The following is a 14,026-nucleotide window of genomic DNA, read 5'->3' as shown; positions in this document are numbered from 1 at the left end:
GAGAATTAGGAAAAAGAACCTTAAACATACAGGAGATAGAAATGAAAGGAGGGTATTTCAGAGGCAGGGAGCCATCCACATAATAAGTGTAGGGAGATCCAGATGGACCTGAAGACTGAGAAGAGCACCAGAAAGTCACTGGTGAACTTCAAGAGAGGATATTCAAGTAAGTGCTAACTCGAAAGCCAGGTTTTATGGGATGCAGGTGGCAAGAAGTGATGGAGGCTCTCTCAAGGAGATAGTTGGGCAGTGAAGAAATCAGCTCAACAAAAGAAGGAGCAAGTCTATTTTTTTTAAGAATGGGAGAATTTGAATATGTTGGTTAACTGAGGGAAAGAATGAACTTACTACTATTAATCAAATTGTTCAGAGAACCATATGCTCGTTCTCCAGCCATTTTGGCTAATGGGTGAAATAATCTTGCTTTCTGATGTAAAGCTTAGAGGTGGAGGTGATGCTTTCTTCCAGTTAAGAGAGCCTCTACTTCTGGGAAGAAGTTCCATGTTCCTGAGATGAAGATGGAAACATCTCTTGCTCTGGTTTGTGAAGCCATGTGTCAGTGTGCTAGAGAGGCACTACCTAGGCCATGCTGCTCAGAAAGAGACTCACAAGCTTGCTTTTCCCTGGACAGGCTTGTCTGAGGGATACACAGTCTTTCTGGGGAAAGGGCTGCTGTTTTGAGTCCACAGTGTATGTAGGACCCCAGGTGCGGCAGGGTCCCCCCTCCTGTGATTGGGCCACATTGGTCTCCTGCCACTGGTGTGCATGTTGAGAATGGATGTGAAGTAGTGGGAATCCTGCTCTGTGACAAGGCAAATGAAGAAACTCCAAGCCCCCTGATAGATGCCTGCTTCAGGGAGCAAATGCCAGGTCTGTGCCTGGTGCAGTGCCTGACACACTTAGTAGGAATCTCAAGAACAGCATTTGAGGGGAACAAGATTCATCAGTCACACCATCATGAGGATGGAGTTAGCACTGTGATTCTTCTGTTAACATAGTAGCTTTTCCCTTGGAGTGCTTTTGTGTCTGTTGTTCCGTGTACTGCGTTGTTTCAGCCCAAGACCTCTTCTGCCTTAAACACAAGTGAATCTGTTCTCCTTTCATCCTTCCCCTTCTTGGTTAATGCCTGCCTTGTGTATGGTAGAGGTTGGTCCCCACCTTTCTTGGTCCTTCTGGGTTCAGTAGAGGCAACTGGGTGGGCTGGGGGGGCATTTCAGCTTGGAGAAGAGAGGAAGGGAGAGAAAGACTGACATGGGGAAGGAAGGAAGGACTGGTCTTTGTTCTGCTTGGCTTTGCATTGGAAGTAGGGAGATTCAGGAGGTTAGATGCTGGCTCAGCCTAAAGAAAGACCTTCCTTTCCCAATTTGCAGTTAATTTTTAGTTTTTTGATAGGAAAATAATATTGCAATCAAAAGACTGCAGAAATACAGAATGGAATGTGTACTCTACTCTTCTTCACTTACTCCACAGGGCCTACTGTGTGCTGTGCTCTGTTCTAGTTGCTGGGGATATAGGGATGAACAGAACAATCTAAGACCTTTGTACTCATGGAGAGACAATAAAGAAGAAAAATAAATATAAAATGAGTGCTCGGAAGAAAAGTGAAGCAGGATGAGGGGCTAGAGAGCTCTGGGGGTGGTAAGAGAAGGGCTTTGATAGGCTGTCACTTTGTGTAGAAATTTGAGGGAACTGAGGGTGGCTTGTGACAATTTGTTTCTTCCTCTCCTCCCTCCGTCTCTCCTACTGGTTTTTTTCTCCCAGAAGTTGGACCATACCCATATCATACGTATGGGGGTTCCCAGGTGGCGCTAGTGGTAAAGAATCCACCTGCCAGCGCAGGAGATGCAAGAGATGTGGGTTTGATCCCTGGGTTGGGAAGATCCCCTGGAGTAGGAAATGGCAACTCGTTCCATTAGGACAGAGAAGCCTGGCAGGCTACAGTCTATGGCATCTCGGAGTTGGATGCGGCTGAGTGACCTAACACACACACACACCATACATGCTATTCTGCAGTTTGGCTTTCTCAAGCTGTAATATGATGTAGACTTCTTTCTGTGATGATGTGGACAAACCAACCTTCATTGTTTTTAATGCTACACACAGTTCCATATTTACATATATATGTACACACACATATATGTATACGTGTATATGCATTTATTTTTAAAGTGGGCTTAAACCGTAGACACTACTTTGTTACCACCCCAGATGCAGCACAGAGCCCAGGAATCCCATTTTGATGATGACGACGCAGTGCAGTGATATGACCTGAGAGGCAGGAGACCTGTTGGGCTGTTTTTCATACTTTGTGTAAAGTTTTCTTTATAAATGACGTTAAGTGACCTCCAGCCCTTTAGTCCATCTTCCTTGTTTTATTCCTCTTCTCTTCGTCCTTCTACACCTCTGTTCTTCGCATCTGCTTTCTGCTCTGGGTCCCTTGGGGCACGGCAGAGAGGGTGGTTCTCACTTAGGCTGTGCTTCGATTCAGCTGGCTTCACTCGAGGGCACTTATATTTTAAGGGGATGAAGACAGTGCTTAAGGCACAGGGCAGATCTCAGGCCTAGTGCTGCCTTGCCTGGGGAGGCGGTCTGGGGGGGTGGGGTGGGGGTGAACCTTCCTTCCTTGGGCAGCGTCTGCTCAGAGGGGCAGCGTGGCTTCCTTTATCTGCTACCTTCCTATTGGATTGTATTTCCCCTAGTATAATACATTCATTCATGAAGTCATCCAATCAACCAACCAACCAACCAACCATTATTTGATCTTCTCTGTTCTGTCCCAGGCCTTACAGCTACCCGCTAGGTAAATAAGGTTGACAGTGTGTTCCTTTATGAAACATATAGGTTAGTGGGGGAGGGGTGGGAGGAGAAAGATAGTAACAAAAAATACACAAGTATATACATAAGAATATAATTTGCTTTTTGTTTAGTGCCCTGAAAGGGAAAACCTGGAGCAGCCTATCAAGTATTAACATCAGCTTCTCTGAGGAAGGAGTCTAGAGGCCTAGGCCCAAAGAGGAGGGTGCTGCTGCTTAGTCACGCAGTCGTGTCCAACTCTTTTGCGACCACACGGACTGTAGCCTGCTAGGCTCCCCCATCCCTGGGATTTCCCAGGCAAGAATACTGGAGTGGGTGGACATTTCCTTCTCCAGGGATCGAATCCAGATCTCCTGATTGCAGGCAGATTCTTTACCCCTGAGCCTCCTGGGATGCCCCAAAGAGTGGGTAGAGGCTGGCTAGCTAGGGAGGGCTTGGAAGGGGAGCAGTCCAGGCCCAAAGGCTTGCCCGCACCTGGCCCTGGGGTCAGACTGAGTGGGGAGACTGAAATTGGCTAGTGAGGCTGGGGTGTGGCACATTGGAGGAGAGTGACAAGAGGTGGGGAGGTGTTCTGGCTCCCTGTCATGCTATAGATTTAGTCTCAGTGTAGTGGGAAGCCCTTAAAAGGTCTAGGGCAGTGGAGTGACAGTTCCATTGACATTTTGAAAAGATCACTCTGGCTGTTGGTGGTGGATGAAGAGTGGAGAGGAGGCCAATGTGGAGTCCAAGTGAGAAATGAAAGTGACTTGGTTGAGGGTAGTGCAGTGAGGAGGGAGAGGGTCAGATCATCTTGAGATGTAGATTCTAGTCTGAAATTATCATCAGGCAAGTTAGAAGGGTCCCTGGAAGGCAATAGTCCAGGCAGGATGATGGTGAGGGTTTTGACCTCTGGAGGTTTGCCCAATCATTGTTTTGAAAAAGAAAAGAAAAAAAGCAAGGAGAAATAGTCCTTCCCATGTATTGCTTTTCTCCTTGGGTAAAGACTTGAGCTCTGTCGATGGGCTTTTTTTTTTGAGACCTGTGCCCTCACACTTAGAGGTGGGTACTGCAATCGCTCCATTTTATACACGAGGAAACTAAGACTCCAGGAGGTGAAGTACTTTGCTCCAGTGCCACAAGTAACTCTGAGTCGAGTCAGTGTTCTTAACCACTGCACTCTCCTGGCAAGCCCTTGAAATGTAGGTGCAGGGAAGTAGAGTTCAGAGATAGTAAAGTTTAGTTTTTATATTATCATTACTTTTTTGGCATTCATGTCAACTACTGGATTTCTCAGTCCCTTTTTTTTCTACATCTCTCTTTTACGTGTTGGGATCCCTTGGGCTTTCTTTCCCTCAAAATCCTAGTATAGCTGAACTCAGACCTGGAGGAAATTGTTTCCTCTGAACCAGAAAGGGAATGACTCTAAGGCGAGGGGTGTGGTTTTCTGCTGGGGCTCTGACAAAGGAGAGAGAATTCTTGCTGTTGTTTTCTGAAGATATGAGAGACAAATAAAATGAGCATCAATTTGGAAGCTGATTCTCTTTTCAGAGATAGAGTAATGGCCAAGAGAGAGACTTCCCAACTTTGGTGAAAGACCCCCTGTGTGGGTGTATATTTCTGGGTCCTGAAAATAAAGTTCAGTGTTTGTTTCTCTCCAACAGCTCTCCAAATTTAGGCTCTATGATTCACTAGGTCGAATGAGTGTGTGTGTGTGCGTGCGTGTGTGTGTGTGTGCACGCACGCTTGTGTAAGAGGGAGATAAATGCATATTTTATTTGTGATGCAGGTAATGTATAACCCTTGCATAACTACCTCACCTCCATGATTGATCAAATACATGCTTTTATAGTGTGCCCTGAGGTATAGACTGGCCAGTGGACACATTTCTTATTTTCAGACAAGTCTCAGATGGATAGTCTTCCATTGACCATGGGTAATTTTCAAAAACTCTAATTTTTCACTTTTTAGAAGCATCTCAGTTTAAGAAAACACTGGCAACTTTAAGGTCACACATGGGATGGGATTTTGATAGTAGATGCTTTTCTTGCCCATGTCTGCCTCTTCTCTGATCTAATAAAGAGCATTTACTGTCAGGCCTTTGCCAGCCTTCGGATCCATGTCCATACTGCTCCCAGAAAACTGATGCAGTGACCGGTGGAGGGCACAAAAGCCGGAGGACATTTGGATCTCTATTGTGTTTTATCTTTCCTCTTTGTCTTAATTGTTGTGTTGTACTTTCACCCTTACATTCTGAGCATGGTTCCAAAGCAGACCGTTACAGTTTTAGGATTTCAGGAAGGCTGTGATTGAAGGAAACGTCTCCTACAAAAGAGAAAGGAGAAGAAAAAGGAATCCATTGAATACAACATGACTGGAGGGGGAGAATCACTCATACCTCATTACTGACGTGTTCCACGCAATTAGTGTGATCTTGAGGGAAGAGTGTTTGAGCCACCCACAACCCTGAATATTCTCATCGGGTAGATGTAGTAATAATGCGTTTCACAGTGAAGTCTCCCAGTTCTGCGGGCAGTGATGGGGAGACCCCGTCTTAGGGCTGTCAGTCCTCGCTTGGAGAGAGTCCCTCTCCCTCCCGCCTTTGTGCAGGGCGAGGTTAAACCTGGCATTAACCTGTAGGTGACCCAGACAGAATATTCTGTCCCAGGGATCCGTTGATTGCCAGGTATGGCTTGTGGTAATTCTAGCATTTGCAACCCAGCAATTTGAACCTTCTGTCTGCCTAAATGATGATTTTACATTTGTAATGGTTGTACTAAATCCTCTCGCTTTTGCTCTGCAGCCGCTGTTGTGACAAGAAAAGCTGTGGCAACCGAAATGAGACTCCCTCAGATCCAGTGATAATTGACAGGTAGGGACCACTCTACTTTCTTCAGTCGGTTCTTTTTCCTCATTATAATGAAACACCTGCCTCGTGTGGCTCTCGGGTGAGGGTTAGGAAGGCATGTGGCCGAAATTTGCCTGTTGGTCCTGACTTCATCTGCTGCGCTGAGCTATTGCGATTCCTGGGAAAGCCATATGGAATGTTCTTTGGAGGCCCGCTTTCTTGGATTGCTCCAGTTTTGTGTCTGATTCATGCTCCTAAAGGAATGTTCTTCTTTCTTGACTTTCTGTGGCTCAATCCTCATGCTGTGCCAGGAAGCTTCAGAAATAAAATAATAATAATTTGTGATTTATGAAATGTGGTTGGGTGCTTATAAATATTTAACTTTTATTTGAAAAATGTTTGAATCATTATCACTTTTAGCTACAGTAGTTCTGTTGGACGTAATCCATCTACATTTTAAGGTTTTATTTATGCATAAAAGCAGTTTTAAAGAGATCTGTGAACCAAGATTTTCTACAGTAATTTCCTGGGTTTGATTGTAGCTCAGACTGCATTGGAAGTTGATTAATTTATCCTGCTTGTCTTAATTATTGTGTTTTTAAACAGATCCATATTACTAATCTGACATGACCAAGTAAATCACTGTAGAACAATAAATCTGTTTTAGTTGTTCGGCGCAATTTCGAGTCAGTGTGTGCAGAGATTATGCAAAGTCGCATTCCAAATATTCGTTTTACATTTTAATTATTGAAATTCATTGTATGGAAACATGTATGATAAACCATTTGTTACATAGCATTACTCATTGGGAGTTAAATGGCCTGGAAGGTTTATAGATACTGTCAGTTGTCAGCTAGGAAAAGAGCTAGCACCCTCCACTAGCTGGAAGAGTCTTGCAAGTAAGACTGACTGATCTCTCATTGAGGAGATCAACAGCTGAATAAAAGCCCTTTTTGGGGTTTGGTAATATTGATTTTGGATACCCTTCCCCTGCCACTGCCTGCTGGTGCACATCTATCTGTTTTCCCAATTCTTCACTTTTAGCGGGGCTTTATCATTTTTCGGTTAACTGAAAAAGTATTCTTCATTGTGATTTATGACAAAACATTGGTTGTGGATTTTGACTTATGTGATTCTTTAGGCTTAAACCCAATTTTGACTGCCCAGCAGTTTTATAAAGCTTGCATTTGAGTCAGATATTTTGACTATCTTTCACTTATATTCACCAAAAACATATCTTTGCTGGATAACTTGATAACTTTGCTTAATATCTTCTTTGATTCAAAGCTGAAAACACCCACCTTTAGAGTGTAATGAAGTTGTCTGCTGCCTATAGAATTAATATAGCATGTTTATCTACAGAAGCAGACATGCCATTATGCAGTTTCTTTTTTTTCGATGGCAGATAAATCTTCAGATAAATAAGATTTAAAAAAATAACCTTTATGCTGTTTGTTTCACCTAAATACCTCGCTTCAAAATAACATTTGTTATTTTAAGCAGATTTTACTCTTCTGTTAGGAAGAAAGTGTTTTGATCAAAAGACCAGCCCAAATATTTGCCCCAAACTTTGAAACTATCAGCATTTGGTTCTGCCGCACAGTTTCTTTTGGTTTAGATGATGACAAGAGCCTTACTTTGCCACCCGCAATGAAAATGCCTTTTTTTTTTTTTTTTTTGCTTTTGAATGGGTTAAGCTTTTAAGTTCTTCGTTTGGTTTTAAGCCGTGACTCTGATATAGAAGGTTGATATGACTGTGGTTTGAATAACATTTGATTTTGACCTGTTTCTGTGGGTTGCGATGGCATAAGAAACTTGACTCAGCAGCGCTGTAATTAGCCCGGCCTGTGTTTTTGAAACAGGATTGTGTTACCTGGATTACATTAGTGTGGCTTCTATTGTTGCCGCCTTGCATCTATCCCAGTAGGGTACTTAAAACCTTTTCTTGGCTAGGGTAGTTCAAACAATTTAGGTAAAATAAGTATGCACTTTATACTGTTGGTGGCTTTAGAGATATTACTCATGACATTTATCCTTTTCATTATTTTTTTCCTTTTTGGTTTGACAAAGTAGAAAATGCTGTTAGCCAATCTTGGTCTCTTAAGAGAGGAGTACTTGGAAAAGCAGCTGAAACCCTGGTTATCTGCATGAGTCCCAACATACGTTTATTTGCTGGCTGTTGCCACTGTCTCCCATGAACTGTCTTTTCAAGCAGTGATGCCAGCTGATATGCAAAACCCCATTTAGCTATTTTTATTTGCACCTGAGTTTTCAGAATTTATTTGTCCTTTAGTCTGCCAAAGGTTTTTAAAGCTCCAGTCCTGTCTGTGCTGATATGTGAAACTTCCATTTTTAACAAGAGAATAACAACAGGAGAAGAACTTACACAAGGAAGGGCGAAATAGAAAAGATTTTTCAATTCCATACAATTGCTGCAAAGGAAAAAAAAAATGATGACAACTGTGTTTGAATTTCATAGTTTCCAATTTGATTCTGTATTACCGATTGCATAATATCTGCGTTACGTGCTTAGGGTTTGATTTGCTTTCAGATTTATAGATGTGAATCCCTGCATGTTTTGTAAAAATAGGTTATGGGGCCTGCGTTCAGTAGCAGGAGTAACTGTTTTTACAAGATGCATCCAATTTGTAATTGTAGGACTGAGGGTACAGGCAACCCTTGTGTTAGGATTTAGCATAGTTTTAACACACAGTCACATTTTGGGCACCAATAATTTTTAGCTCCCTTTGCTTGTCCTTCAGATTTTGGAAGAACAGTGCTATTTTTATCAGTCGAAAGACTTTTAGTAGTGGTTGTTCAGGAAAACTATTTATAGGATTGATAGAAGAGGCTTTATGGTCATACGGCAGTGGTGCAGGATAAGCTATTTCTGTGTTAAATTTTGGCAGTATTATTTGCTGCCAGTGGTTTGCTGCAAGTGGTCAGCTTGGCATAGTCTATCAAAAAAGTGGAATTAACAAAATCAGCAGTTAAATTCTGTGATTTAGAAAATGTGTTTCTACTTCATTTATGATAGCATGCAACATAGTCAGAAAAATATGACCCCAACTCTTTTTACAATTATGACAATTTGTCAAGTCACTTCAAAAACATTTGGAAGGAAATTTTTGTAAATGGATGATGTGTGCATCTTGAGTTGACTGCCTGGTTGTGTTTCTGTTTAATGCCAAATTGTTTGATTGAGAGTTATAAAAACCAGGCTGTGTGCAAGGATCTAGATATTTGGAATATGTGGACATGGGAAAAGTCAAATGTGTTATGTTTAATAGCTGAGACCAGAAACTAATAACAGCAGATTTCATTATTGTTGAGGTAAAGGGCTATGTGTGGTAATTATTGTTAAAGTAAAAAGCAAAAAATGACTTGCAGTTATTGGATTAAGGTGGAGATTGATTTAACATATTCACATAGTAACTCATATTTGAATTTAAAAGGTTTGCAATAAAGTTCATGTTTAGAAATTGAATAAATTGTAGTTTTATTACCACATCGGATATCCTTGTGTCCTAACCTTTTTCCTTGGAGTTATCTTAGTTCAATAAATAAAACCTCATTAGACTATTCCCATTTCAACGAGTTTATTAAATTTTGCAGGAGTAATTAGCATAAGCTGTGCTAATTTTTCTGGAAGACTAATGAGGGAGGTTCTTAATTAGGTTTACTTTGTAAGAATCAGAAAAGATGATAATGACAAAAGTCACCTAGGGTACTCTGAATTGGGAACCCAGTTTTTCTGAATTCATATAAAAATCTTCCATTTTCTATGTGGAAACTTCTTTATAAATGCTTGAACTGAATATATTAAGTGTGCAGACTAGACTCTTATTCCTTATGTTGTTAGTTAGGATTACCATTCATTCTAGATTTGCTTCACAAAACTCTTTATTTTTCTACCCTGGATCACTAAACTTCCTTTGAACAATGACATGGATGAATACAGATGGGTCTTACAAAAACATTTCTTTCTCTGAATTATGCTATAGGATTCCTTTCACACAGAGCTTTAAAGTTTCCAGCCAGATTTGTGCTGCTAACTTCCAGTAGGACGGGATAGGGGGATGGCTCAATATTTGTTTGTTTGGTTTTTCAATTTAAGATCAGTGTGATTGATGAAATAGTTGGACTGCTAAATAAAGGGAGAAAAGAAGAGCCCAATTCTTCATTTCCTTGCACTGTGGATTTTGAGAATTGACAAGTGGACTTTTTTCTTTTAATAGATAGAAATAATAAAGGATGAAATTCCTCCTCAAATTACTTTCTTGGTCTCGTGTGAGTTTAGACATAGCCATTTCGGGATGTAATGCGGCTCAAGTGATCTGCAAGTTTGAGTTCTTCATAACCAGTACTAAAAACGTGGATTTTTAAAGCCTGTCAACTAATATACCTCTAAAGATTTGGGGCTTGCTTATTGCAGCTTAATAGATTGGTCTTTCTTTTCCATTTATAAGAATCTCTGTATCTACTTTGGAGCCGTAAGCCCTGACATGCAACATTTGAAAAAAGCATACCAACTTCGTAACATGAAGAATTTATGCCTGTTTGGAACTAGTTCTTCAGGCCACACTTACCCAAGGGTCTCCTAAAAAGAAAAAACAGTGTGTACTTGTTTCTTTCCAGAATTGTCTAAAGATCTTTCACATCTAGTTCACTTTCACTTCGGTAACACTAAATGGGTTTGCTTTTATGATTGTTGTCTGAAATAGAATGTTCAGAATGAAAATATTGGAATGGCCATTTTACCTGCATCAGGGTTGTTCAGAAAAACATTTTTATTTGATTCATTCTTCATCTAAGAGGTTTGAATGCTGTGATAAGACTTTTCAGAAAAGAGCAGTGTTGCCTTAACACGAAGCTAATTTCTTGATTAAACTGATCCTGATACATATATGTAACATATACATTCATCTGTATAACAGGAAAACTATGGTAAAACATTAGAATTAGGATGTAATTTTTTTTTTTTTTTAACCATTGAGCAGGGTGGGCTATATTCTAATTCCTATATCTGCAATCCTAAGATTGTGAAGGCATCACGGCCCCTTGACAACAAATGATTTTTTGTCTTTTATCATCAGACTTAAATCCAAAAATGCACTAAATTTTTTTTATCTTCTGTGAAAAGAAAGTCCTCAACTAACATGAACATAAGCATACTTGTATTAAAGTTGCAGATGAGGCTTTTAGTCAGAGTTTCATGGCTTTATTTCATTGACCTTTTAACTTATTATTTTGGTGTTCATCTAGTTTTTGGAAGGACCAACCACTAAGCATAATCACTCTGTAAGGTACACAAATAGCTATCTAGGGCTCGAAGACCCAGAGGTGTAAATGCATTTCCCAGAGTTCTGATATGCCTTTTATATCACCTGATTTCCTAACTTTGAATGCCCCATTAAAAAGAGGAGAAATTCATTCTTTAAAATTGCTGCAGGCAAGATAATTGCTGTCCTCTTGGTTGGTTTGAGAGGTTTGCATTTTTTCTAAAAGTGAAAAGCCCACGCTGACACTGAGCCTGAATTTATGGTTGTTTATTAATCCTACCATATTTAAACATTTGTTTTCTCAGTGGGAATTCATATGTGATTATTAGCGATGAGACTATGTGAGAAACTATCATTCTAAATTTTATCACATCTCAGATACCATTCTGAATAGGAGATGAGCCCGTACATTTGTATGCAGTTTCCTACCATGATAAGAAAATAACGAATACAATCAGTTAATAGCAGTCTATATTCCATTTGCTATCAGCTATTCCCAAATATACAGCCAGGATACATTCAAATGGATTTCAAGTACGCTGACAGTGTATCATAATGCAGAGTACTTTTACACAGTATAATACTACTGCAGACACTGTATAATGAACAACTGTAGCTTTCCTGTAAAGGAAATAATGGCAGCAACTTCCAAGAAATGTATTTCAGGGAGCTTTGGAGAATCAGTCGTGCATATATGTTTCCCGCCTGGGTGTTAGCCCATGGTGTGGGGTTTTAATCCCGTGTCATCATAACTTTGTTTTTGTAACAGTTCTGGAAAAATACAGAGAAGCTGAACAAAGTCCCTTGTGTGTCATCTAACAACTTTGCACAGTCATTTTGTGATGAGAATATATCAGTATATTAAATATGCTTTTGCTTTTCTAAAAGAAATTGCTTAGAATGGGAAAAAAACCCAAACCCTCCTGAAGTGCAACTCAGTTCTCCAGTGATAAATTTACCTTGGTTTTCCTTACCACTTATACCCGACCAGACTCTAATAAAAATGGACAGATTTAAAAAACTCCATTTAGAAGCTTCTGCATGTTGTGAGATTTGGGTCATTTTAATTTGCATTAGGTATTATCTGAAAAAGACCATCTTTTTCCCTCTCTCTCACCTACTGTCTCATCCCTCCCTTTACAGACTGTGTAATTGTATACCATCCATGATAATATAAAAGTGACCTAAATACTCCAATTGCAATCAATGAAAAATGGTGAACATTACAGGTTTGTCTTTGATTGCGTGTTGCCTTTAAAGGTATGGGTAGATGGAGATAAATTTCCCTCTCAGACTCTCTCTCCAGTTACAAGCCTTTGTCCAAAGGTAAATGAAGGTTTTAACATTACAGTATTTATTTTAATATAATTTTAATTGCCTTAACGCTGCTAATGTGTGAAGCTGAGTGTGTGTGTGTGTATTTTTCATGAGGAGGGGAATCAAGCCAAAAAAAAAAAAAAGACCCTGCATATTTTTCATGGGGGGACAGGGGATCACATGTGGTAAATGATGCAAACTTAATGAAACCGGTTCTGGGGAAGAAAATGCCATTGGCGTTTCATCCATGTGATGTATATTCCACTTCCAGTGGGAATAGAGTGGTCTTCAGTGTGCTTTAGGGATTTTAATTTTTGAAGGTGAAGTGCTTGGTTCCAGTTCCAAAGTTGCCTCTAAACCCTACTTGGAAAGATGTAACTAGACAAGCTGGCAAATTATATAACTCGATCCCACACAATAACCTCCAAAATGGCCCTCGGTAACTATACCATCCTGCTAACTGTTGGAGGCACAATAGTTTTGTAATATAATATAAAGTAATAGTGTTAGCCAACACATCTTTAATAAGATATTGTTCGAGCCTTTGCCATATGCTACAGAGCAGCCTCTCACTCGGTGGGCCTTTTGATTCCTCTCAATAAGATTATTTCAAATACTCTAATCCTGAATCATTGACATGAATACAAAGCCTGGTGACATCTAATAGATGCCTCTTAGCTTTGCTTTTCCTCTTGTTCCTTTCCTTTTTCTTCTCTTTTTACCTGACAAAAAGCTTATAGGCACTTGGGCTCTGTCTCTCAGTAGCAGCATGGGGGGCTCCTCATGAAATATAAAGGAGGAAAAAGGACTGCCAGAGGCCCGATAAGCTACAGAGTGAAGGGCCATAGATTAAAAGTAAATGCCAGTAAATCCTACCCTGTACACTTACTTGTCCTTTTATTGTTTTCTTTAACACTTTCCCTGCCAGGAGAGGGGGAAAAAAGAGAAAATAATTAAATTGCAGGTGTGTGAATTTTTAATCTGGATGTGGTCACTATACATACTGTATAGGTTTTGGCAAAACTCTCAAATTTTGGTTCCTGTCAAGGTTATGGTGGCTTTTTTTTTTTTTTTAAATGCCCCTTTAACATCAATATAAAAAATCTTTCAAGAACTTTTTTTTTTTTTTTTGCTTATTTGCTGCTCAACTGACCAGATATTGATAATGTTTTTGTCTGTGGGGAGATAGGTGACTAAGTCGGAGGAGCCCTTCTCTGGGGCATGAGCGCCGGTGACATGATGTTTCCAGGTTGAAAGAACTTTTTCTTTTCCTTTTTTAATCAATGAATAGGAAATGATCAAAGTGAAAGATTAGGCTGTCTTGTTCTGTGATGGTAGCTGCTGCTTTTTTGTGTGATCCTGCTCTCTCCTTGTGCCCCGAGTGTGGCCTGCACTGGACAGTGTCACTTCTCGCTCTGGTGAGACCTAGGAGGCAGAGTGTAGGGGGACAGCTTTGCCAATGGTCAGAGGTTGTCGCCCTCCCCCTTCTGAAAGCAACCATGGTTTGACTAAAGCTTTTTTTTTTTAAAAAAAAAACAACTCTTATCTATAGAGATATAATGCTTCTTACAATTTATTTATTATTGTTCAATAGAACAGTAACTTCCCCCCTATTTTGAATATGTTTCCCATTCATTAGTATTCTGATCCATTAGTAATATCTTAAAGCATCACTTTAAAAGATTTTATTTAACTGGCTACATTGGGTCGTAACTGTGACATGTAGGATCTGTTTTGCTGACCAGGGATCAAAACTGGCCCACCTGCATTGGGAGCACAGAGCCTTAGC

The 14,026-nt window shown here is 40.2% G+C and overlaps 1 protein-coding gene across 13 annotated transcripts in view; it reads left to right on the top strand.

Moving 5' to 3' along the window:
* Positions 1-14,026, top strand: part of EBF1 (EBF transcription factor 1) — a 404,609-nt gene that overhangs the window by 18,139 nt on the left and 372,444 nt on the right. For 12 of the 13 annotated variants that reach the window (XM_068979375.1, XM_068979371.1, XM_068979368.1 and 9 more), the window contains exon 6: positions 5,594-5,662. The exons of the other annotated variant lie outside the window; for it this stretch is intronic. In XM_068979375.1, coding sequence (XP_068835476.1) covers positions 5,594-5,662 — 69 coding nt within the window. The remainder of the gene's footprint in view (positions 1-5,593; positions 5,663-14,026) is intronic. 13 annotated transcript variants of the gene reach the window in all.

This window comes from Capricornis sumatraensis, chromosome 9, assembly GCF_032405125.1.
Source record: "Capricornis sumatraensis isolate serow.1 chromosome 9, serow.2, whole genome shotgun sequence".
Taxonomy (NCBI): Eukaryota; Metazoa; Chordata; class Mammalia; order Artiodactyla; family Bovidae; genus Capricornis; species Capricornis sumatraensis.
This window is presented reverse-complemented; position numbering and strand designations above follow the sequence as displayed.